This window comes from Chanodichthys erythropterus, chromosome 4 (genome assembly GCF_024489055.1).
Source record: "Chanodichthys erythropterus isolate Z2021 chromosome 4, ASM2448905v1, whole genome shotgun sequence".
Classification (NCBI taxonomy): domain Eukaryota; kingdom Metazoa; phylum Chordata; class Actinopteri; order Cypriniformes; family Xenocyprididae; genus Chanodichthys; species Chanodichthys erythropterus.
Genome location: NC_090224.1, coordinates 6,490,623 through 6,517,848, shown reverse-complemented (window position 1 = coordinate 6,517,848; position 27,226 = coordinate 6,490,623). Strand labels below are relative to the sequence as shown.

Below are 27,226 nucleotides of genomic sequence, written 5' to 3'. Positions count from 1 at the left end.
ATACACTGATTAATTTATGCGGTGTATGCATTTATTCATGAAGCAGTGTTCTGAAATCAGCCATCACTAAATAAGTCGTTATTTTGTTTTGTTTTTTTGGCGCACCAAAAATATTCTCGTCGCTTTATAATATTAATATTGAGCCTCTGTGCTCATATGAACTGATTTAAATATGTTTTTAGTACCTTTATGGATCTTGAGGAGCCATCGGATTTAAACTAAAATATCTTAATTTGTGTTCTGAAGATGAACGAAGGTCTTACGGGTGTGGAACGGCATGAGGGTGAGTAATAAATGACATTATTTTCATTTTTGCGTGAACTAACCCTTTAAAGTTCCAGAAAGGTACTAAAGACATTGTTAAAATAGTCGACGTGACTGCAGTGGTTCAAACTTAATTTTATGAAGCAACGAGAATACTTTTTGTGCGCAAAAACAGAACACATATAACAAATTTATTCAACAAAATCTTCTCTTCTGTGTCATTCTCATATACTGTTTATGTACTTTTCTGGACCTTGAAAGTGGTTGTTATATTGCTGTCTGTGGATATAGTCATATACCTGTCGGATTTCATCAAAAATATCTTAATTTGTGTCCCGAAGATGAACAAAGGTTTTACAGGTGTGGAACGACATGAGGGCGAGTAATTAATGACAGAAATTTCATTTTGGGGTGAACGAACCCTTTAAGCCAGGATTAGGCCTTAGTTCAATTAGGGCATTTAATAGCTTTTATAAATGTGTCTTAAAAACATTACTGGTGTGCATCTTCAGACAAAACAATGTCAGTGCAAATTGCTTTCAGTTAAAACCGCTCAAACATGCATTTTAGTCTGGGATTAGTGAAACCGGGGTAACAGTATGTCTTATGACTACACTTCAGACATTTCTTCTAAAGTATGAATGATCATGTTTGAGACTAAAATGCTTAGCATTTGATCTTTAGAGTTGGAATAACCATTTAAACACACTTTGTGCATCTATTTATTTGTTATTTTACATAGTGTGCAGTATTTTTTTATTTAAAGTTCACATTTTCACTGAACGTGAGCATTTGAGGGAAACTTGACAAATGAAGAGACCCAGTTTCATCATAACACAATTTTTTTTTTTTTTTTACAAAATGTTTGGTTAGGGTATTTTGCTTTGGGATGTACAGTGTTAATAGCTTTCCTTTTCATTGTGGGCAGTTATTTGGAATTGGAGAGTTCTCCTGCTATAGTGTGTGTGTGTGTATTTCTGTGTATTGTGACTGTGCGTCAGTCAGATGACCTATAGGTTGCAAAGTCAGATAGGAGTAATACAAGTACTGCAGTCTATTTAAATCAGATCGCTACTGTTACGGTTTACCCCCCAACATGTCTCTTATCACTTTGTGAGCAGGAGTGCACAGCCTTGGTCTTTTGAATAGCTGTGAGTGTGTGTTTGAATGTCAGTGTGCACGTGCGCATATCTCTAGTCTGATTATAGTAGTCACACATGCTGAGAATACATGAAGTTGTCATTTCTCTTTAAAATGTTCTGAAGTATCAGTGGTCCTGAGATAGGCTGAGTATGCTGCTTGCTAGGGCTGTATATGTGATGTGTCAGATTATACAGGCCACGTGTCATTCAACCCATTGTGAGTGTGTATGAGTGAGCACTTTAAGTGCTGTGTCTAACGTTAAAGGATACACCGAGTTCTGCTAACTGCCCTCCATTGCCGTGGAGCCAGAGTTCCACCTGTCCACCTCTCGTCTCGCTGACTGACAGATGTTTTGCTCCTTATACGGAAGAGAGGGAGCGTTCTCTCCCGTTTACCCATGTCTCTCATTTGCTGCGACTGCCCACCTTCCGTAATCTGTAGCTCGCTTGTACAGCTGATGTCAACAACCGGACCGGCGTTAAAAGAAAAAGAGAGAGAGTTAAACAGGCTGCTAAAAAAAGTTAAGGAGTTTAAAAAAGAAAAAGCAACTGTTGTAAGGAGGTTTGCTTGGTGTGAATGTAGTTGCCATGGAGAACTTCTTGCGGGATAAGGACCTCTGGATTGTAGGAAGTGTGTGTTTGGTTGCATCCATCCTATGGAGACGATTTTGGAATTTATTTACATACAAGAGGAAAAGAGACACTTCACCAGAAAGTTCATCTATTGACATTCAGGTAAAACTCATGAATATTTCCAAAACTGAAATTAAAAAATAATGTTTTGTGCTAATTTACTCTTATTTAATTGTGTTTAAATGAAAATGTGATTTGCATTGTTAAGCAATGTTCCAGTAGCCTATATAAAGCACCGTTTTTCCTGCTTTTACTGTATATAACTATGAATAATATAAATATATGTGATTATATATGTGATATATATATATATATAGGCCTAAGTGGTTCCTGACGGTATTATGATGTCTGTAAAGAAAATAAAAGAACATAAATTTAGAACTAAATTAAATAAATTTTCCAACTAATGCTCTGTTAAGCATTATATAATGCAATAATGTTGTGGAATGTTGTTGTGTTGTGTAGTGTTGCGGTACGAATGAACATTATTATGAATGTAGGTCTAATTAATTAAGTATATCAAAGAAAATATTAGGGCTATACGTATCACGATACAGGGGTTACGATACGATATATTGTAATATATATTTCAATACTGTAACTGTGTAAGGCGATATATTGCGATATTTCTTGTTTTTTTTAGAAAAAGGATGTAATTTTTGAAAAAACGGTCATAAAGAACACACCACCATATGCATAAAACCTTATAAACAACTTTATTTTATTTAAATTTTGCATTTATATCACTAATCCCTATTTTGTGCAATCTAAGGGAAAATAGTAAAGTGACTGCAGGATTCTTTATGTGTGTATGTTTTAAAGGTTCACAGTATAGCAGTTTTTAATTTCTAAACTATTTAACAACTAGTGCATAGTCTATTTCATGACTAAATGTATGTTTGTGTTATATTTTAATAATTTAAAGCTGCTTGCTTTAAAGCAGTCATGTATAAAGTGCTATTTCAATAAACTTGCCTTCACTGAAGTGCTGAACAGAGCTGGTGCAAACATATCCATATAGCTATGATCAGATGCTTTCTTTATGCTGTCATTTTTTTTGTGTGTTAATTTTGTTACTGAGAAGAAAACGTGCAGTACATAACGTTACTACAAATTCTATTGAATGCCAGATTCAATGCGTTTCCCGAGTTTTGGATTTTAACATGGCCTATTTTGCAAACAACTGACTCTTGTCGATCTCCTTAATGGGTTCTTTATAAAATGAGCCAAAATGAGTCCCCACTTCAGCTCTGTATGTTGCGGGAGCGGAATAATTTTATCGTCTTGTGAGCTGGGTTTGCTAATGCTAACGCTATTGATGCACCTCGCGCTTCTCCGGCTGCGCGTCAGTTTACTCTCGAATCGAATCGATACAGTATCGCCAGACATAATATCGCGATATTCACGTGTATATTTTCTTACACCCCTATAAAATATAGTTTTGCTGATACTGATTAGAATGCACAGGTGATTCAAATTGTAAATAGTGATATATCCAAGTGCATAATATTCACTTACTGTTAAATAAATCTGTTTATATTTTAACAGCTATGACATAAGAAGTGAATAAGCTAGACTAACTGACAACAAGTGATGTGACATAACTAACACATGGTATGAACTTAAGAATCACCAATAGATATATTACTACACTTGACATGTGTTTTACAGTGTAGCTGCACTTAATAAACCTTTTAATAAACCAATGAGTAATCACAATTATGATAGCAATATTTTGAAACAGTGAAATGACCAAACTGCAATATCTAGTGAAAAGTAAAAGTAAGAAGAGAGTACATGTATGATGTATAAGGAGTAAATTTGAACTGTGATACACTGTCTTCCTTTTCTCATGTTAGTTTTTGACACCGTTGTAATTTCGATTATCTGCCCTCCCACCCAAGTGGCATTTGGAACAACATGTGTCTAAACCACAAACATTAGTGTTGCTTAGTGCATGAGGTAATTATAACTGTGACTTATTATTGTAGTCATGCTAGTTGATTGCTTTTTACATTTTGTGAAAAAAAATAAAATAAGAAAAGTTAGTGAAAATATTCACATTTATACCCATCATGCTCTTTGAAAATCTATCTCAGTGGTTCTCAACTCTGGCCTTCGAGATCCACTTTCCTGCAGAGTTTACTTCCAGCTGTGATTAAACTCACCTACCTGCAACTTTCTAAGGCTGTGTTTAAGTCCACTTTTTTATGCTTCCCTTCGCCTCGTTCACTCGGATGTACGTCATTGCAGTGTCCACGACTGGCGGAACCCTTGCAATGAGTTTAAATGTAACACCCTAAGCCCTTGATCACTTGTGGGTAAATTACAGTTTTTTCAACTGCTTACACACATATTCAAAACTCTGCCCTCTTTTCAAAACTTTACACACAAATCCAAGAATTGCACACACAAAATGCAAAAAGCCTGTCAAAAATCTCTTGCAAAATGAAGCACTGCATTCAAACACATTTCAAAAGCTAACATTTGTGTTACGTTGCAAACACCTTTGCCATAATATCCTATTTTTGGGTATATCATATACACACAGTTATTCAAAAGCTCTTCTTTCATGAGCTCCTATGTACATTTCTGTACAATATTGAAAGTAATTGGCAGAGAGATTGAAATAAAACTTTTTTTTTTTACTGTAAGCATTTGTGGTTGTGAATACAGTATTACACAGTACGAAAGAAAAGAAATACATCAGCCATGTGTAGTTGGACAGAAACAATGGTTGCATTTGAAAAAGTAAATCAAGATTCTTCCTGTTAGATTTTTGTGTTACATATAGAAGTTGAAGGCCGAGAATTAGTGTATGGTTTTGCAGATTTGGGTTTTGGTGTTTGAGTGTCAGGTTTCAGAAATTGTGTGAGGAGTAAGGATTTTGTGTGTAAGCAGCTGAAAAAACTGTAAGTGTGAGCACTGCGAGTTGCTGTTGTGATGTCACAATTGTGTTGCATTGTGGTCTAAAGATCTGCCTGAAGTGTACATATGAGCAGAATCACTCCCTCGGTCAAAATTGAGGGGTCGAGGGGTCTGTCCTAATAAACTTCCTGCATCCACTTGGCGAAGTCTGACACACTTCAAAATGCTAGGGAAGTTCATAAGTGTATGTCTAAAGGCCCTGATATACGCACGTTGAAGTTCTTTTTCATTCTTCGCTTAGGGGTAAAAAGTTCAAAATACACGACCAGCGATAAACTGTTAGCTAACATCCGAAGGCGCACACTGTGCTGAGAGCGGCGTTCAGATGAATATGTAAATATGTGCTGCGTGCTTTCCACTCAATAAAAAAATGAACCCACAACAAAATTGAGAAAACAGCAAGCATAAGAAAAGCATCTGATCATAGCAACGAGGATGTTTGCATGGGCTCTGCAGTTCGGCACTATAGTTAGCTCGTAAGTAAACATATCTACATTTATTCATATAGCACTTTATACAATAGATTGCTTAAAATTAAGCAGCTTTACCGTATTAAACATGAAAAACAGTGTCTTGTTTCATCAGACGTACAACTTAATTTTCTGCTATATAGCAACTCCAGTGTGTTCATGTTTTCACTCACAGATTTCTGACCTCGACAGACTGAACAGTAGAAATGAACCAAAAAAGATTTCCACATGAAAGAAGGCGGAGCCTCCACGCACACCTCTCTATTAAGTAATTGCCACAGACCAATGGTAGTACAAAGGTGTTTACCAGTCGTAGCATACTTTTCTGGAAAGCTTTTTCAAACTCCCAAAATGAACTCCAAACAAACTTCGTTTTGGCCTGATTTTGTATGGAATGATCAGTTTGTTCTTTGATTTCACTTAAAGTATATTGTGGCCTTCAAGGGATAGTTCACCCAAAAATGAAAATTTGATGTTTATCTGCTTACCCCCAGCGCATCCAAGATGTGTGACTTTTTTTCTTCAGTAGAACACAAATGATGATTTTTAACTCCAACCGTTGCCGTCTGTCAGTCAAATAATGGGAGTGAATGTGAACTTGGATCAATAAGTGTCGAAAAAACCTTGCATAGACAAATCCAAATTAAACCCTGCGGCTCGTGGCGGCACATCGATGTCCTAAGACACGAAACAATTGGTTTGTGCGAGAAACCGAACAGTATAATTTTTTACCTCTAAAACACCACTATGTCCAACTGCGTTCAGCATTCGCTTGGTGAGGTCTGATCGCGCTCTGATAACAGCAGTGATGTCTTGCGCATATATTTCAATGAGTGCCAGACATCACTGTCGTTGTCAGAGCGCGATCAGACCTCACTAAGCGAATGCTGAACGCAGTTGGACATAGTGGTGTTTTAGAGGTAAAAAATTATATAAATACTGTTCAGTTAGGGGCAAAAAGTTCAAAATACATGACCAGCGATAAACATCCGAAGGCGCAGATAAGCAGATAAACATCAAATTTTCATTTTTGGGTGAACTATCCCTTTAAGGGTGTGTTTACACAACAACAATGTACTAAAAATGGAAATAATTTTATTCACACGGATCCGCGAAAAACTACTAAAACACTGTATTATGCATGCTAGGCCATTAGTTGGCAGTCACTTTGGATATCACTTTGTAAAGAAACACTATGCACATATAGACTGAACATGTAATGCGCATGTGCATAGCAAATTCGTGTTTTTTCAGTTTATTCAGAATTGCGAGTTTATATCTCACATTTCTGGCTTAATAACACGCAATTTCGAGTTTATATCTCACAATTCTGAGAAGAGAAGTCACAATTATGAGAAAAAAGTCAGAATTGTGATTTTTTTTTAAAATCTTTACCACACTGATTTGGCCTTTCAAATGATTTCACTCACAAAAGTGCATTTTAAGAATCAAAGTTTTGCCACAAAAAAGTAAAAAATAAATCAAGTAAAACTAGACATTGGCATGTTAGGAAAAAAGCATAAATAAATGAATGAATGATACTCCTGAAACAACCTGTCCCTTGGTTTAGATCAGTGAGTGCTAATGTGAAAATTCTGGCTTAACTCAAGTCTTCTTGTCTTCGAGTGTGATTTAGAGGTGTCTGAGGAGGGAGGGAGTTTCATATTGACAGGTCTGCATTATGAAAGACTACAAACTTGTTAGTTGAGTGTCAGGTGGCACCATGTGAACATATTGCGTGATGTGTCTGACATCTTGCTCTCAAAAAATATTTAGACCTAAATTAAAGTGTATTTGAATTACATATAAAATTTACATCTATTTGGATTAGACAGTTTTATTGCATGATCTTTTAAAAACAGATATTTTACCTGTTTTATTTATATATGACTGACAAATATTCATAATGTTAAGTTTATTAGTTTATGTTTAAACTGTGTAATCCCAAAAAATGTATATGAAATTTTATGCAATTCAAATACATAAATCCTAAATTTAGGCCTAAATGTTTTGAAATACCTATAAATAAATACCTAAAGTTTTTTAATCTTTCTTTGTTTTGTTCTCTGTGATTCAGCACATTAGCATTAAAGGGATAGTTCACCCAAAAATGAAAATTTGATGTTTATCTGCTTACCCCCAGGGCATCCAAAATGTAGGTGACTTTGCTTCTTCAGTCGAACACAAATGATGATTTTTAACTCCAACCATTGCCGTCGGACAGTCTTATAATGCGAGTGAATGGTAACACAATTTATAAGAGTTAAAAAACATGCACAGACAAATCCAAATTAAACCCTGCGGCTCGTGATGACACATTGATGTCCTAAGACACGAAACGATCAGTTTGTGCGAGAAACAGAACATTATTTATATAATTTTTTACCTCTAATACACCACTATGTCTAACTGCGTTCAGCATTCGCTTAGTGAGGTCTGATCGCGCTCTGACAACGGCAGTGATGTCTAGCACTCATTGAAGTATACACACGAGACATCACTGCCGTTGTCAGAGCGCGATCAGACATCACTAACCGAGTGCTGAACGCAGTTCAGGGCATACAGCATCTTGGATGCGCTGTGGGTAAGAAGATAAACATCAAATTTTTTTTTTGGGTGAACTATCCCTTTAACTGTATTCATTTGACATCCTGAGCAAAGAGCGTTCAGGTACTCTGGCAAAGACATGTACTTTCTTGAACATTAATTTTAGATATTATTTATATCAGGTTTCAGGCTGCCTCCCAGTTTTTGCTCAATCCTGTGATCCTATGATACATATGAACCCTTGACTAATTTAAAACATAAGTTTGTTGTAAAATTGAATGTGTAGCACTGTGCAGTATGGTCTTGAAGTCTATGAACTGAGGTTATTAGCACTTATAAAATGTTATTGCATTCATAGCATAAAACTTTACGTGAAATTTTACTTTAAAATTACACAAAACCAAGCATTAGTTTTAGATATAAGCTGTTCATCTGCTGTTAATACATGGTTTAGTTGTTTTTAATGTTTTTTTTTTTTTTTTTTTTTTTTTTTTTAAATCACTCATTTCTTGAATTAACACATTTCTTGAATTAAGTTGTCTTAGCCCACTGGCAATTTTTTTTTAGGCATAAAGCTTGTTCAAACCCAGGACGATAATTATGAAGATAACGATAAAGATATAGTTCTAAAAATGATTCTAAATATAAAAGAATAGCAGAGTCCACACCACAACTATAAGTAACAATAATGGCACAGAGAAACAATATTGTTGAAATCACTTTCAGAATGATTTTATCCCAGCTGATGAGTAATAAAAACATTGACAGCCAATCAGAATTCATCCTGCTTTAAGAGCTTGAGCATTTAAAGCGGCAGATGACAAAACTGCAGCATACGCTTTAGTTGATGCTCTTGGTGTGGACGTGCCTTAAACCTCAGTAAAACTATTGCCAATTTGACAAATAAGTGAATATATGATCACTAAAAACATAGTAAAACTTTACTATTTAAAGCTGCAGTCTGTAAGTTTTGCCTCTTTATCGCCATCTCTGTTTGAAACTTGCAATTGCAGCTGTTTGCGGAATTATCATCTTTATGTGGATTGTGCCTCGGCACGGCTCCTCAGCACGGATGAATCTATTGTTTTGAGGTGTCACCACACCGGTGTGGATTCTGTACTTAGGAATCACAGATTCTACGACTTAGAAATAAGAATTTTCACCGGAAAGTGTCATCTGAACAAGTAAGTAACACGTCTGCCACTTTTGTTCTGAACAAACTGAGGGAAAAAAGCATTACAATAAATCACGCTGCCAATGATGATTAAATCTAACGATTGCATAGTTTGGATCATGTCAAACCCTGCAAATTATTATTATTGTTATACTTTGCTCTCGTATTGTTCATGTTAACAATGTTAATGCATTGCGTGACTATGTGTATTTAGTGTGTATAAGTGTTACCTGTAGATTTCGATTTCTGTAGCCACTCTGCAGTCCAAGTCTTTTGCTTTTGACTACTGGTGAATCTCCAGTTGTCACTGATGATTGTCATTTGGATCTTTCTGGATTACTATTCCACCATCAAAATGATAAGTTTAATTATTGCAGCTGCTGTGAGAAAAAGCTATAAATGATCCGCTACCTGCAGCATCCTCACACGTGATATAGCCTACTAGCCGGGACTCCTTCTTTATGTAAACAGACGTGACGTAATGACGCAAAGATGAATGCTGGCAAGCTTATATTTCCACGGAAACCCACTAGCACCACTCAAATTAAAACACATTATTACAAGCTTACCGCTGTGAATCAGGCTAATGTAAGGAGATAGTTTTGAACTCTGGCTGGTTATGTACTTGCTCGAAAATTGATTTTGGATCATTTTTAACCAACAAAAGTTACGGACTGCAGCTTTAATCTGATTTACATCTGTAAGGATATTTAGATGCAGTGCATTCTCAATATTATAATCCTATTTTGTGGCAGAAATTATGAAAATTAGTCTAGAAATGGAGTCAGGAGGGGGTGTTGGATTCTGTGTTTAAAGGATAGTTCCCCCAAAAATAAAAATTCTGTCATTTACTCACCCTCAATTTGTTCCAAACCTATATGAAACAAAACCTATCTTTCTTCTGCTGAACACAAAATAAGATATTTTGAAGAATATGGGTAACCAAACAGACCCCATTGACTTCCATATGGGGAAAAAAGTAATATGGAAGTCAGTGGGTTCCATCAACTCTTTGGTTATTGACATATCTTCTTTTGAGTTCAGTAGAAGAAAGAAATTCATTCAGGTTTGAAACAACTTGAGGGTGAGTAAATGATGACAGAATTTTCTTTTCCTCTTTTGGTTGAACTATCCCTTTAACGCATGCGGGCCAGCTGTTGTCGCACCTAAAGTGAGTTCATCAGTGTTTCCCTGGGACTCCCTCACGTCAACGTGAGCACACTCAGGCAGTGCCAACCACAGAGAACAGGAGGAGGGGAAACTACTCAGTGACCTTCCCTGGATGGCAAGTTTGAAGGGAAAGGGAGGGAGGAGAGAGAGTATGGAATTCATCAGGGGATGGGGGGCATTTTGTTACCTCCCACCCTGAAATAGCCTCCTGCGCATGCTCTTTCTATATATGCATACATTGACAATGAGACAGTAACTCACTCTTGTGGATAGTACATGTGCATATATGCACACACAAATCAGTTTTAAACTTCTCTGATTTCAGTTAAGGTGTGAAGTGTTGGTGTACAGTTACTGGTGCACCTGTACATTTGTTCTCTCTCACACTCACAAATGCAGATTCTCTGGCCAGTGGACACATTTCCACATGCTTGCGCCAACATGACACATCTAGCACATTTATAAGGGGATTAGTTTTGAGGCATTAAAGAGGTGATTGACACTCAGTCTCTTCAGGTAGTTAAAGAGGTATTCAACAGCAGTCTGACTTTATGGGCTGTCATCAACTTCAGACTGTTTTTTCTAGGGCAGGGTTGTCAGGACAGAAAAACACTGTGCTGATATTAAGTTACATTTTTTAAAACTGTGAATTGACATTTCATATGCATGTTTCTATTAGGTTCCAACAAAGTATATTTCTGGCCTACAGTATGTTATACTGTATATACTCTCTGCCCCCTTGTGGTGGATCGGATCAACTGTCAAGAATTTTGACATTTAAAAATCAATAGAAAGAAATGTCACTGAATCAAATATTTATTTATTTATTTTACAACTTATTAGAGAAAAAATGTACATACAAGAAACGTTTTGCTAATAATCTAAGCATTAAATCTGAAGGAGTTTGTAGTATTTTGTTTTGTTTTTAAAATATACTTGAGTTGGATTATAATTTAAAAAATATCAGTTTATTTCTATATATAGTATATAGAATATATTGAAATACATATGTGATAAGATCTGATATCTTTACACCATTTTTTGTATAGCACTGAAGTTATGTGACATCTGCTGTGACTGTCAGAGAGTTTATACAGTCGGTCTGCAGCTGCTGAAGTACAAATTATGTCTCTCTGTGTGTCCTTTGTTTGTCATTCTACACATATTCTACATGCAATATAATCCCCGGCTCTATGCCCATCTTGTGATCATCTCTTCAGGGCCGTCATATCATATTCCCCCATTATGTAACACATGAAATGCCATTACATTCTCTTCCATCTTGTTAACTTTCTATGGTTGCTTGCCAGCCTCTTTCCAAGACATAAAGGAAACATGAGTGCTATATACACAACTGGTGGAAAAAAGTTTGGAATAATTAAGGTTTTTTTTATGTTTTTGAAAGAAGTCTCTTATAGTTTGACCAAAGCTGCATTTATTTGATCAAAGATTTTTTTTTTTTTTTTTAGTTTTTTTTTAAATACATTTTAAAATGTAATATATTCATGTGATGGGAAAGCTGAATTTTCAGCATCTTTACTCCAGTCTTCAGTGTCACATGATCCTTTAGAAATCATTCTGATATATTGATTTGATGCTCAAGAAACATTTCTTATTATTATCAATGTTGAACATCACAGTTTAAACAAAAATTGCAGCAAAAACATTGATAATAAGAACCACTGAGCACCAAATCAGAATTTTAAAATGATTTCTGAAAGATCATGTGACACTGAAGACTGGAGAAATGGCTTTGCCATATTAAAATATTAAAATGGAAAACAGTTATTTTAAAATGTAATAACATTTCACAAAAATATTAGCTGTAGTTTAAGTAGTTTAAAGTAAAACTGTTTTTACTGTGTTTATAATCAAAAAAATGCAGCCTTAGTGTACATATACTTCTTTCAAAAACATTAAAATATCATAATTATTCCAAACATTTGACTTTGATATTTGTGGAAAAGCTTTCGTTCGTTTAGAGTGCCAGTGGTTAAAGGTCATGAGTGACAGTCTCTCTGTCCTCACCGATTGAACCCATGTGTTTTATGCATCTCTATTCCGAAAAGCATTCCGATATAAACATTCATCATTTCGTTTCTATGTGAGGCTAGATGGTTTTGTAATCAAATCACAAATACACACAGTCTGGAATACAAACACACCCCAACACACAAAGGAATGTGAGCACTTAGTCTCTTTTTATAAGCTCTTGTTGTCAGAATGGTGGAGCTCACTTCACATTATCAAGTTCCCATTCCAAAGGTGCCACCAATCCTCCTGAGATTACTGAATGTTCAGTGGCTATTAATACATCAGCCAATCAGAAAACAAACCATTACTGCTCCAAGCAATCAAGTGCTCACTTTTAATGAGGTGGCCTATCACATACAGTGTGACGCATAACGATCCAGTCTAAAATAAGATTATTGTATTATATGTTATATTTCCCCCCGCTTAGCTGTTTTGATAATATATACAAGCTATCGAGTTTCAGTGTAGCGTGTGAAAAGGCTGTTTAGCGGGACTATATCTATCTGTGTATGGTAAAAGTATACTGTAGCACCTGTTTGTGTGTGTTTGAGGATTGCCTCCACTTACTGTCATTCTCTTTACTTGTGTGTGTCTGGGAATTTAGCTGGTTCTTTATTAAATTCGTATTTCTAAAAGAATGGATGTTGGACATCAAATTCTTGTATTTTGCATACAGGAAGGTGATGTGAAAAGGTTAGCGACTATAGGCCAGTTCACTGCTGAAAGGATGAAAGATTAGGAAGATTGCAGAAAAGGTCTTATATATGTTATGTGAGCTGGAGAATGATTTTAAAGGAACACTCCACTATTTTTGAAAATAGGCTCATTTTACAACTCTCCTAGAGTTAAACAGATGAGTTTTACTGTTTTCAAATCCATTCAGCCGATCTCTGGGTCTGGCGGTACCACTTTTAGCATAGCTTAGCTTAGTTCATTGAATCTGATTAGACCGTTAGCATCTCGTTCAAAAATGACCAAAGAGTTTCAATATTTTTCCTATTTAAAACTTGACTCTTCTGTAGTTACATCGTGTACTAAGACTGACTGAAAATGAAAAGTTGCTAAAATGAAAAGCAAGATGCTAACGGTCTAATCAGATTCAATGAACTATGCTAAGCTATGCTAAAAGTGGTACCGCCAGACCCGGAGATTGGCTGAAAGGATTCGAAAACGGTAAAACTCAACTGTTTAACTCTAGGGGAGTTGGAAAATGAGGCTATTTTCAAAAAAAGCGGAGTGTTCCTTTAAAGGAAAATACAAGTTTATATGTAAAGTACAAGTTGAGCTTTATTACCACATGCAGAATGTAGTTTCAACACACTCCACAGACTGTAATTTTTCCATGAACTTCCACAGCTTTTCCAGGAATCTATGGGATTTTAAAAAATTTTTTAGATATTACATTTGTGAAGAATAATTTATAGCCATTGAAGTATTTTGAGCTGAACGTAGAAATCTAGAAAAATATTAATGTCCATGAATTTTCCACAACTTTCCCAGTTGTTGATGATTTTTAAATGTGCAGTGTGTAAATTTTAGCGGCATCTAACGGTGAGGTTGCGAACTGCAACTAACAGCGCACACCACTTCCTGAGAAGCTACGGTGGCCGTCTGGCTGACATGTCATTGTCTGAGAGAGCAGAGAGTAGCGTGTGTGAAGCAATGAGGTTTCTTCTTACTTCTAACAAAGAACGGTCTCTAATAAACCAGACGACAACTACTACTACTAATACTACTTCATGCATAGGCTATTCAACGTAGTAACAATACAAGCTGCCTCTAAAAACACTAACAATTTAGAACAACAACAACATAGTGACGAAACGCACTCTGTAGAGTGTTTGTCCGTTTAGGGCTGCTGTAGAAACATGCCGATGCATAATGGCGACTTGACATGGAGGGGGGACCCACTGTGTAAGTGATTAAAAATGGCTCATTCTAAGGTTATAAAAACATAAAGGTTCATTATGTAAGGTCTTTATGTACCACTGAAAACATTATGGTTATGTATATTATATTGCATATCTGTCAATAGTTTCTCATATTGCAAATTTTACACATTGAACCTTTAAATGAAAGCTAAAAACATTTGATAAATATTACACCTAAAAAGGAGTAATTGCATGTCTGTTAAATATATTGAGCTGAACATAACTTAAAAATAGATCTAGAATAATGGAATATATACAATAATACATAATAACATGAATATGCACTAGAAATTGACAGTAATTTCTATGACGTTTTACATCACTGGAAATCAAATCACAGTTATAAATTTCCCTGATATTCCAGTTGCATGACAAGAACAAACATTGTGGTAAACATTTCTGGGATTTCTGTCAACAAATTTTCTTTCCTTTTAAAAGACTGGCTGTAAGGTACTGTAATGTGCACATTCTTATCTGTGATGTTATTAGCATTTTTTCTCAGTTCAAATTCAATATCTTTATAGAGCTTCTCAGAACAATGAGATAGTGGAACCACATTGAAAACAGACCTCTGAGCCATTGCAGTGTCTCAACAGCTATTCTGTCCCAGTTCTTCAGTAGACTCGGGCGTGCGCACCTGCTCTTGTTCAATCAAACACTTTTGCTTGGCTCATTGTGTTCCGGACACTGGGTTACGGACATAACATACGGACACAGACCCTTTATCGGAGGTGTTGATTGTCAGTCAATCAAGGGAAATCTACTGGTTTAACAGTCACTACATTTAAAACCTCTGTCAGTGGTGTTGATACGTCACTGTTTGAGTCCATCGAGCTCTATTCTCGCACCCACTCTGGTTTCAGCGTCTTCACACCTGGCTCAAGGATTCACACTCTAATCATACACAGAAGCCCCTCCTCTAGATGATAACAGTGACATTACACTGACCGCTTGCACACCGGCCAATAGGAAGAAGCATGATTACTTCTATAAAAAGCATTGGTTTTGAAGCTAGAGACACCAGACAGATGGATAACAAGAGTGAATGAGAAGGGGAGCTAATGATCTGTAGGTTTCAAAAGCATTGTCAAGTAGACTTGAAAACAAGTACTTTGGTTTGTTTTAACCTGTTGTGTTAACGTGTTTCATTATGAGCTCTAATCTCGTGAAGTCTCTTGCTCGGGTTTATGACCCCAAACCACTTCATGCTCAGAAACGATGCGGAAGACCCACAGCAAGAAAAGCTTCGCTTTCTACCTCAAACAAACGTCTATCTTCACCACTTTCTGATCAGCCTTCATCAAAACCCTCCTCATCTTCTGCTCTTGTACATATTGAAGGACAAGTCAATGATCTGAGTGGTAAGATGGACAAACTCCTCGCCTTGCAGGAAGCGTCTCTGAGAAGACTAGATGCCATCAGTCAAGATCAAGGAACAGCTACAGGTGGACGAAGTGTTGAGCAGATGTTGTGTGACGTGCGTGTTGTCATAGAAAGTGTTCGAGAGAAGGAGGAACAACAGGATCAGCGACTTGATTCTTTGGAGCGAGTGGTCAGCAGCATTCAACAGGTTATCAGTTTCATTGCTGAAGTGTTGAAACACTCGAGATTGGCCGACCTCTTGAAAAACACACACTCAAAATCCAGCAGCAGGGTGAGTTTAAACGTTTTATGCACCAATTTAGTGTTTAAAACCTTTAAAAGCGCTTATTTAGATTCCTGAAGTACAGAGGAAAATACTCATAAACTAGTAAAAGAATTAATATTTTATACACACTTAACCTTAAAATGCTTTGGTAATACTATTCTCTAAAGGGCTTTTCACATTTTAAATAGTTAACCCTGGGTCATTCTAAACCCTTAGGTAAACTGAATCCTGGGTTATCTTGCACCACGTTTCACACTGTTCATAATTTACCCGGGGTTAACAATTACTCCTGGGTATCCATAAACTGATGTTTCACATAGTACTTTCCTAAACTCTGGGTTAACGTTCTTATTCGCAAAAGCAGTGCTAACCCTACTCCGGAGTAAACTCGGGTAAAATCGCTAACACCGCTTCTAAATTACAAGTGTTCCTTTACCTGGGGTTGAAAGCGGTGTTTAGAACGACAATAAGCCCTTAATTGTCCTGCCAATAAAGTTGAACTATGTCGAAAAGTAAAATTGAATAAGCCAAACTAACAAAAACACAATTTTTTAGTTAGTTTTTTGGTTAGTAAAGTTTGCGAAGCAGCTGACCATATGAGTGGATTAAAAAGTGGACAACTACAACATAAGAAATATTTGTATGCCTTTTTTCACTGTATGTTTAACTTAAGAATTTTACACATTTGCTTTTTATGTTGTGTCATCTTTTATGTGAAATAAATGTTCAAAAAGCTTGGATGCATATATACATTAAATGTTCTATTTTCTGTGTCTAACGGCATTTCCAACAGGGGATTTTCTAGAACATGAGTTACCAGGTTCATTGTCCTTGTCATTGGCTTGAGCCATTTATAAAACAGATTGACTGATGACATGATGAGTGATTCTCAGTTTCAGCTCAAGGACAGTCACAGCAGATGATTGTGTGTGATCAGAATGAAATATCAGGTTCATTGCATGTTAGCAGCTCAGAGCATTTGAATGAAAATACGTCATTGAATAGCTTGAAAGCAGGTGTTTTTATTTAAAGGTGTGTTAATAAATGATTGTTATTTACAATGGTTGGACTCTGTATTATTATCAATTTAACATTGTGGTTCAAAATAGCGCAGGTGGTTTTTCAGAATATCTATGACACCTCACTCGTGACCATAGACTTAAACTTATGAAGACGGTCTTATTTCTTTCTTTCCTGTTGTCTCTTTCTCTCTCTAGTTTAGAGAAAAGGATGGGAAGGAGAAATCTAAAGTGTACTCAAAAGGGTTAAAAACCCAGAAGAAAAAGAAACCACTTGATGCATCAGGTGAGAAAAAACACACAGTGGGATTCAAAAGCCAGAAATCATATTGACAATCTAGGATTTAAAGGTGCCATCGAATGTTTTTTTACAAGATGTAATATAAGTCTAAGGTGTCCCCTGAATGTGTCTGTAAAGTTTAAGCTCAAAATACCCCATACATTTTTTTTTAACTGCTTATTTTGGGGCATCATTAAAAATGCGGCCCCTTTAAATGCTCACGCTCCACGCCCATGGAGCTCACCCTTGCCTTAAACAGTGCATAAAAACAGTTCACACAGCTAATATAACCCTCAAAATGGACCTTTACAAAGTGTTCGTCATGCATACTGCATGCATGCGTCGGATTATGTGAGTATTGTATTTATTTGGATGTTTACATTTGATTCTGAATGAATTTGAGGCTGTGATCCGTGGCTAATGGCTAATGCTACATTGTTGGAGAGATTTATAAAGAATAAAGTTGTGTTTATGAATTATACAGACTTGCGCAAGTGTTTAATAATGAAAATAGCGACGGCTCTTGTCTCCGTGAATACAGTAAGAAACGATGGTAACTTTAACCACATTTAACAGTACATTAGCAACATGTTAACGAAACATTTAGAAAGACAATTTACAAATGTCACTAAAATATCATGTAATCATGGATCATGTCAGTTATTATTGCTTCATCTGCCATTTTTCGCTATTGTTCTTGCTTGCTTACCTAGTCTGATGATTCAGCTGTGCACAGATCCAGATGTTAATACTGGCTGCCCTTGTCTAATGCTTTGAACATGGGTTGGCATATGCAAATATTGGGGGCATACACACCGACTGTTACGTAACAGTCGGTGTTATGTTGAGATTCGCCTGTTCTTCTGAGGTCTTTTAAACAAATGAGATTTATATAAGAAGGAGGAAACAATGATGTTTGAGACTCACTGTATGTCATTTCCATGTACTGAACTCTTGTTATTTAACTATGCCAATATAAATTCAATTTTTAATTCTAGGGCACCTTTAAAATTTGAATCTGGAAGTAAACAAAGTTTTAGATTTTTTTTTTAGATTTAGAACAAAGAAGCATTTGACAAAAAAAGTAAAAAAATGTTTAAGATTCTGTGCTATTTTGGGTCACTATTTTCTTCCATTATTTTCATCTTTGTATGTTCTAATTCCCTCCCCTCCCCTTCCAGACTTAGTTCAGGCTGGTTTTGAAGAAGTGCAAAAGCTCAATCAACAGAACAATCAGCTTTCTCAATGCACAACAGAGACAGCGCCCGGCACAGCTGCGCATCTGGATCTTATTGAAGAGGAGCAAAAAGGAGAGAGCTATAAGGAAAGAAAGGATGACAAACAACAGGCTGCAGTGGAAGACGAGGCAAGAGAGCAGGAAATTGATGCTGAATTATTGCAGATAAAAGAAGAGGATAAAAAGGAGGAAGAGGAGAGTTCAAAGAAAGAGGCGGCGATTTGGTTATCAGAGGAGAGCCAACTAGCTGCTCCAAATTCATCTGGCCAGACCGATGAAAGCATTACAGTCACACCAGACAGGTTCATCCATATATATATATTATGTTTTTTATATTTTGTTCAGCAAATGACTTTTAGATAAAGAGCAGAAGTATTAAACCCTGCAAAATAGACCCTTTTCACATTTCCGTGTTTCTCAGAAGCGGAAGTCGTCATAGTTTGGTAAAATTCTATAGCGGTGAATGAGAGAATACATTAAATATATTTTTTGTGTTTCCATTTGCTCAAATAGCAAAGGAATGTCATTTTTAGCTTTACTCCCATAGCCACTGTATTAGAAACACCCTCACAGCAGTGTTAACTCGTTTTTTGTAATTTGATGCAAAGGTAATATAATACCAAGTATAGTGTTATGAATGTACATACGTTTTTTAAAAAATGAAAATATAAAAAACTTTGCGATATTGATGACCGTTAAAATGCATCACCACAGTCCGTGAAAAGGGTCTATTAGCTTATAATATTATAATGTAGGCTACTGTAATATTTGAATATTACAAAACAAATAATTTGCTTAAAATAAATAAAATTGTGTTGATTCAGTGTAAATTGATAAACAACCATTTTAAAATTTTAAAATTTGTTCATGTTTTTGAAAAAAGTCTCATGCTTGTCAAGGCTGCATGTCTTTGATCAAAAAATTACAATAAAACAGAAATATTGTGAAATACAAAAAAGTTTTTGTTTGCTACATTAATATATTGTAAAATGTATTCATGTGATGACAACGCTAACATTTTCAGCATCATTAGTCTTCAGTGTCACATGATCCTTCAGAAATCATTCTAATATGCTGATTTGCTGCTCAAGAAACATTTCTTATTATTATCAATTTTGAAAACTGCATATTATATTATATCATGTAGCTCTGAGGAGAATCTGGAAACAACTGTCAGCACTAAGAGGCATGTTGCTGACGAGACGCTGACAGATGACCTTAAAAAAAGCCGAGTGGAGGAGGCGTCAGAGGAAGAGGATAAGGAATTCAAGGACGAAGAGGAGGCAGGACTTGAAGCTGCAGAGGCGGGACCAGAGAGACCAGAGGAGGGGACAGAAGAGGAGAGGAAAGATGCAGAGTCAGTAATTGACGAATATGTCATTGGTAAGAAATTTGGTGTAGGTCTGAGAATAATGTAAATAGATTTCCCTTTTGTAGTTACATACTCTAAACTTTTCCACAGATTCTTCCCCTCCACCACCTGCACCATTTGAGCACCGTCTAGTGGCACCCAAAACTCACCAGATTACCAGCTACTACACTATCAATAAAGAGGAAGTTCTCGGAGGGTGAGTAGAGATGATATTAATATTACATCATATTATGTTAGGTTTGTTAGCATTGTTAAGAATTTTTAAAGCAGGATGCCTGTGATATTAAACCCATGGCATAAGATTCCTAAGCATTTGAAGAGCTTACAGGACACATGATACACAAGGGCATGAAAGTGACAGACAGATGTGTGTGTGTGTGTGTGTGTGTGTGTGTGCTTTTGTTTATATTACATTGTGGGGACCAAATGTCCCCATGATGTAATATAAACCTGAGTTCACCTACATCGTGGGGACCAGCCAGCGGTCCCCACAATGTAAATGGGTTTATAAATCATATAGAATGAGTTTTTGTGAAAAAGTAAAAGTTTGCACAGTTTCCTGTGAGGGTTAGGTTTAGGGGTAGGGGCAGGGTAGGGGGATAGAATGTACAGTTTGTTCAGTGTAAAATGCATTGAAGTCTATGGAAAGTCCCCACAATTCACAAAAACAAACATGTGTGTGTGTGTGTGTGTGTGTGTGTGTGTGAAGGAAAAACGTTAAGAGAGTGAGACGTGCAACATATTTTTAGACTTTAGTGAAAGTAAATATCTAGAGCCAGAAGATTAAAGTGAATTTCCTCTGCAGTCTTACAAAGAATGTGGGAATTTAGACATTTGAAATGGATTGGGTTTGTGAATTAAATTGATGTTTATTATTATTATTATTATTATTGTCTCATTTTGATTGTAATAGAGGACGCTTTGGCATGGTGCACAAATGTTTCGAGAAATCTTCTGGCCTCATATTAGCAGCCAAGATCATCAAAGCCAGGAGTCAGAAAGAGAAGGTAAATACCTGTGTCCATTTTAAGACATTAGTACTGTGACTTCAAGGTAGTGATTCTTGAAATTTTCAGTTCACTGATAAAATTTCCTGATAATTTACTCACCCCCATGTCATCCAAGATGTTTTATATCTTTCTTTCTTCAGTCGAAAAGAAATTAAGGTTTTTGAGGAAAACATTCCAGGATTTTTCTCCATATAGTGGACTTCAGTGGGGTTCAACAGGTTGAAGATCCAAATTTTAGTTTAAATGCAGCTTCAAAAGGGCTCTACATGATCCCAGATGAGGAATAATCAAATTAAATACAATAAATTGTATTAATTTGATTTCCATTTAATTCATAGTAAATTATTTTAGTCTCCCCCACATGAAGAAAACACCAAGAACATTTTTTGGACACACATATTATTCATTTAATAAATTTTACTAGTAAAATCTATGTCCCATTCACTGAGAGAGACACTATATGACAACAAGGAGAACATAGGAAAATGTAAACCATTTAAATCCTGTAATTTTGCATACTTTACATTGCATAACAATGCATAATATTAGTATGTAATTAAATGTAATAATTAAAATTAATTTCAATAAATAAAAATACTGTTAAAAATCACACATTATTTGTTTGTCACATGTAACTTAGTAGACCATTTTTTGTGCATTGGGTTGGGTAATAGGAGGATTTTTTGCCTGGATACCACCGCAAGTATATTTCAAACCTGTGGGAAGCACGGAGTCAGTATATGGTTATCGTGTTTATATTTTTTTACATGTTCATGTTGAGAAAAACAATAATATCCACATGCTCGGGTGAGAAAACGAGCCGTGCTGACAGACGTTGCAGAGACACAAAGATAATAATAGCCTATATAATTGTGTGCTAAGCTAAGTTTCTAACAGTAGCACTCTGTTTTCTGTTCGTAAATATGTCTCCCTCCACGAAACCTATAGTAAGCATATGTCTCAAAATCATTTTGCTAACAGATAAGTTATCATCTTGGCTCACTAGGGGATAACTTAAAGCTGCGCTTACCTGTCGTGAATGCAGTGATGGACAGCTGTCTTTCCTCACTCGACGGGTGTTTGGATTTCATTAGTACGGAGCCCCTAAAGGGACATGGTGGTAAAAAAAAAATGGGAAGGAAGGAAATTTTACGTGGTGGTGGAAAAAAATTGGGATGGGAGGAATTTTTTTTTTTTAATATTTTGCGTTCCCTCGCAAAGATTGCGTTCCCTCGCAAAGATGTTTTGCGTTCCCTCGCAAAGTTATAATCGTTCCCTTGCTGTGAGCTCGGACGAACACTTCCTCTTTAATGTCCCGCTGGCTGGCAGTAGTGTTTCAGTTAGTCATACGTTAATAATGCACACAAATAATGCGCGGCTCATAGAGTTTGAACTTGGACTCAAACATGAAGAAATGCAGTCAGTGCTTATGTCAAGCAGTTCAGTTGGCAATATATTCACAGATTCGAGCTTCCCGGATTAATAACTCGTTAGCTAAATGTTGTTAAAACACAAATGCAGCTACTTCCAATCATAGTAACCTAGACAACAAGATACAACAACCCAATTTTCCTCAAATGTGCTTTATAATAAATGTCTCTATGAGCAGGCAGCGGAGATACACGCCTGAAGGGACCGTCTGAAAAGTGCAAAACCCAATTTGATTTTTTTTAAAAAAAGCATAACGTTTATGATTATAATTATTAAATAAAATAAAATAATAATAACTACACTGTTAGTGGTAAAAATATTAAATAAATTGTAATGCCATCAAATCCAGTAAGCAATTATCATGCAAAAGCTGTTGTAAGAATGTAAGCTGTGTACCAACATCATTTGTGTAAAGAAGGCCTTTATGTGCTACTTGCCAAACTAAGTGTACCTATAACCAGCAGGAGGGCAGTGATGTATGAACTGAATTCGGTGACAGTACAGTGTGTTACAGTGACGTTACTGAGTATTTTTCGTAATATAAAATGAGCAAAAGGGGTTTCGGGTTTTGCACTTTTCAGACGGTCCCTTCAGGCGTGTATCTCCGCTGCCTGCTCAAAATTGGGTTGTTGTAGCTTGTTGTCTAGGTTACTATGATTGGAAGTAGCTGCATTTGTGTTTTAACAACATTTAGCTAACGAGTTATTAATCCGGGAAGCTCGAATCTGTGAATATATTGCCAACTGAACTGCTTGACATAAGCACTGACTGCATTTCTTCATTTTTGAGTCCAAGTTCAAACTCTATGAGCCGCGCATTATTTGTGTGCATTATTAACGTATGTTACTAACTGAAACACTACTGCCAGCCAGCGGGACATTAAAGAGGAAGTGTTCGTCCGAGCTCACAGCAAGGGAACGATTATAACTTTGCGAGGGAACGCAAAACATCTTTGCGAGGGAACGCAATCTTTGCGAGGGAACGCAAAACATCTTTGCGAGGGAACGCAAAATATATATAAAAAAAAAAAAAAAATCCTCCCATCCCAAATTTTTTTCCACCACCACGTAAAATTTCCTTCCTTCCCATTTTTTTTTCTACCACCATGTCCCTTTAGGGGCTCCATACTTACGCTTTCTCATTATGGTGTTGATATTATTATTATAACTCGGTTTCATTAATTAATTTGATCAAAAGTAATTCCATTTTGTAGATCATTTTCATCTAAGTAATTCCAAACTTTGCGAGGCAGACGACAACATTATGTGACGATCAAATAAAATAAACTTGTTAAATACGCTCCACAGCGCCACCCGGTGCATTTAGTTATAACTGCGAGTTTTAGTGCTTAGGATTTATCATGGATTCACTGCATTTACGGCCAGCAAAGCAACATAGTAAAATTCGAATAGTATTTTTATTTTTCGAATATTAATTATAGAACGAATATTCGAATATTTGTCTATTTGTGCACATCCCTAGACTGAAGAAAGAAACAAATAAACATCTTGGATGACTTGGGGGTGAGTAAATTATCAGGACATTTTAATTCTGAAGTGATCTAATTCTTGATCTAAGTGATCTAAAGACCACTTGGTCAACTGTCATTATAGTGCAGTAATTTATGTACTATTATAGTATTTATTAATATTTATGAGTATTTATTAATAAAGGTTTATATTTTATGTTATTTCAGCTTTATTTCAACTAACAGAAATTATTTTAATAGTTTTTGATTTAGTTAACAATACTGGTCCACGAACAATAGTGGGAATCGCTGCTACCATTATAATTGTATAGTAATGATTTTACACATGTTTGTGTTGTCAGGAGGTAGTAAAGTGTGAGATTGAAGTGATGAACCAGTTGAATCATGCCAATCTGATCCAGCTCTACGCCGCCTTTGAATCTCGACACGAAATCATTTTAGTGATGGAGTAGTAAGTTACATCCACAAACACAGACAGCCTCTCTCACTTTCTCCTAGCATATTTAAGAATCACTTCAGAACATGTATTGTGCACCCCCTAGTGTTGATGGTGGAGAGCTGTTTGACCGGATCATAGATGAGAACTATAAGCTGACCGAGTTGGACACGGTGCTGTTCATCAGGCAGATCAGTGAAGGGCTTCAGTATATGCACAAGATGTACATATTACACCTTGACTTAAAGGTACCAAACACATTATTTTAAATAATGTGTAATTAAAACAGCTGCATAAGAAGAACAAAAGGTCTGAATACATTTTTACTGTGTCAATAGCCTGAAAACATTCTCTGTGTCAGTCGAGAAACAAACAAGGTCAAGATAATCGACTTTGGGCTCGCAAGGAGGTTAGTATTTGTATCTGTGTCTAGGTTTACAGTTTCTTTCTGCATGGATCTACTGTTTTTCTCACATCGATTTGTTCTTCATGTTCCTTTCAGATATAAACCCAGGGAAAAGTTGAGGGTGAACTTTGGTACGCCTGAGTTCCTGGCTCCTGAGGTCATCAACTATGAATTTGTCTCATTCCCAACTGATATGTGGAGTTTAGGTGTCATCACTTACATGCTGTGAGTCTGTAGACATCAATGAACAATCATAATTATACAAAAAGAGGGAGTTTTTGTGAAACTTACGTACTTATGTTTGTGTTTCTAGGCTCAGCGGCTTGTCTCCGTTCCTGGGTGAGGATGATAATGAGACACTAAATAACATCCTGGCATGTCAGTGGAGTTTTGAAGAGGCAGAGTTTGCCGACATCTCTGAGGAGGCCAAAGACTTCATCACACGCCTGCTTGTGAAGAGCAAAAGGTTTGTGTCCCCAGAAATAGGCTAAATCTGACAAAAATCTGGCTGAATATCAGTATGTTTATGTTTTGATGCACATTTCTTTTTTTGCACAGCTGGCGAATGAGTGCATCCCAGTCCCTGAAACACCCATGGCTTTCAGACCGAGCGCTTCACTTCCGTCTTCACCATAAGGTTAATAACAGCTTTGAGTTTGTGGCTAAATTCGTGCATTAGTGAATGAATGTAAATGAAGGTAATTAATGAACGTGTTTCCCTCACAGAAAAACAAGTGTCACTCTTCACATGCTCCTCCTCCAGAGGGCTAAACAGGTAAGAGATGCACACAAACACTCACAGGCCTTGTCCACAATGCAAAAACACACTATGAAGCGCTGTCAAGAGCATGCCAAAACAAGAGGTGGCGATATAACCGTAACCGTAAAGCCATGTTGGCCAATCAGAAGCCTGGAAAAATGGTTATTACCGATGTCACAAGCCTAAATCTCCGGTTTCACCGTCTACAAAACAACACTGTAACTTGAGTTTCTAAAAATCTTCACCCTGGCAGGAGTTCTCAAAAATGTTTGGTTTCAGTGACTGGATATTGTGTTTGCATGTGGACGAACGGCCAAACCACATTGAAAATCCATGCATAGGGTTAGGGAAAAAAAAAAATCTGTTGCTACTTCCTTTTCATTGTGACTTTAACAATTACCCAATAACAATAAATGATAATACTCAATTGATTGCACTTTGTACATCATTGACTGTCTCGAATGATTAACTTCACTTGTGGATAACATTACTTTTAATGTTTTCTGCAGAAGTGATCATTGGCTCTCCTGGTGCCGTGGTGACAAACTGGACCAATACTGTTGTACCTGAACAACTACACATCTGTTTAATATTACAGTCACATACCGTACTGTACAATATATGTTACCTGCTTACCTCAACCTCAAGCTAAAACATCAAACAACACATTAAAAATACTACTCCTTCTTCTTTTAACTGTCTTTTGGCTGTTGTCTTATTAAAAAAATACTCCAGACAGTTAATACTACATTGATTTTGTCTCGCATGTGCACTTTATAAGGCCAGGATTGAAGGAAGTATGTTTATGGCTGAGAGTGCAAAAGAGAAATCATCATTCATACTCTATACGCACAAATGTATTGAGTCTTATCATGGTAATATTCTATACGTCACTGGTTTATGGTAACATTTCATTCATGTGATATTTGTGAAGGCATTAGAATTTGGTTTTGACTGAAATTCACACTGGGACTACTGTACTGTATTTTACACTTGAAAGTCTAGAACCCTTAATGTCAAAATCCTGCAAATGATCTATGATTTTTGAATGTTACGTCTTTTCTGCCTTTCAGGAGGTCTAAGTGACAGAGCTTGGAGTTTGTTTGTCCGTGTGCATGTACCTACTGTTATCTGATACAAATAGCCATGTCCCAAATACACCTCTCGCTTACCACATTTTATTATATAATGTCATTTAGACGGTTTCCTCTAGGGCAAATGTATTGTACAAAACGAATTGTTCACATCTGTTTTTCTTTTGGTGACGTTTTTAAGCTTGAAATTTGAGACTGGGATACTGGATCCAAGACTGGCTGTTTGAGGCAACAATGGTCTTGTTCACTCCCTCTCTTTGTAGTAAACATCTCACCTTCCATGAAGGCAAATGAAAAGAACAGAACACTACCTACAGATGTATTGTGTGTTTTGTGTGGTTCTATATATAAAGATAATGTCTGATGTTTACTTGAAAAGCTTTCACAGTATAGTAAATGGAATATAAACTTTACTGTACATCAACTGATGGCTAACAAAGTAGTGTTTTAGATGACTGAGTGAAAACTAAAAAATTTATTTTGATGTGTTTGAAAAGGTCACATTTTTAATCATAAACAAGAAAAGATTTATTTATTTTTATGTGTTAGATTTCACTTTCTGTATATGTGAGGGACTGGATTGAGAAAGGCTGGAATATAATAGCTCAAACTAACAGGACAAATAAAAACATTTCAATACTTTCATATGTTAGTTCTTGCATATTGTTGTAAGTGACTTATGTGGTGTATGGGCCTTAGAACTTTAAAAATTAACTAAATTAAAATATATATAAAATACATTTGATTGTTT

The 27,226-nt window shown here is 36.2% G+C and overlaps 2 protein-coding genes across 4 annotated transcripts in view; one reads left to right on the top strand and one right to left on the bottom strand.

Annotated features, from left to right (window-relative positions):
• Positions 1-21,911, bottom strand: part of LOC137018976 (leukocyte elastase inhibitor-like) — a 38,866-nt gene extending 16,955 nt beyond the window's left edge. The window contains exon 1 of the mRNA XM_067383865.1: positions 21,890-21,911. The gene's annotated coding sequence lies outside the window, so the exon portion shown is untranslated. The remainder of the gene's footprint in view (positions 1-21,889) is intronic.
• mylk4b (myosin light chain kinase family, member 4b) lies at positions 781-27,193 on the top strand. Of its 3 annotated transcripts, none has more exons than XM_067383858.1 (14): positions 781-2,141; positions 17,159-17,246; positions 18,422-18,779; positions 19,625-19,860; positions 19,940-20,045; positions 20,763-20,856; positions 24,121-24,230; positions 24,322-24,463; positions 24,554-24,624; positions 24,718-24,846; positions 24,935-25,087; positions 25,180-25,258; positions 25,348-25,396; positions 25,891-27,193. In XM_067383858.1, the coding sequence occupies exons 1-13, from the start codon at positions 1,995-1,997 to the stop codon at positions 25,390-25,392; spliced, it is 1,758 nt and encodes a 585-aa protein (XP_067239959.1). In that variant the 5' UTR covers positions 781-1,994; the 3' UTR covers positions 25,393-25,396; positions 25,891-27,193. The 3 variants fall into 3 exon arrangements, with proteins under 3 accessions (XP_067239959.1, XP_067239958.1, XP_067239957.1); XM_067383857.1 differs by lacking the exon at positions 781-2,141 and adding an exon at positions 15,277-15,947 and having other exon boundaries at positions 26,455-27,193; XM_067383856.1 differs by lacking the exon at positions 781-2,141 and adding an exon at positions 15,288-15,947.
• Positions 27,194-27,226: the final 33 nt, after the last annotated feature.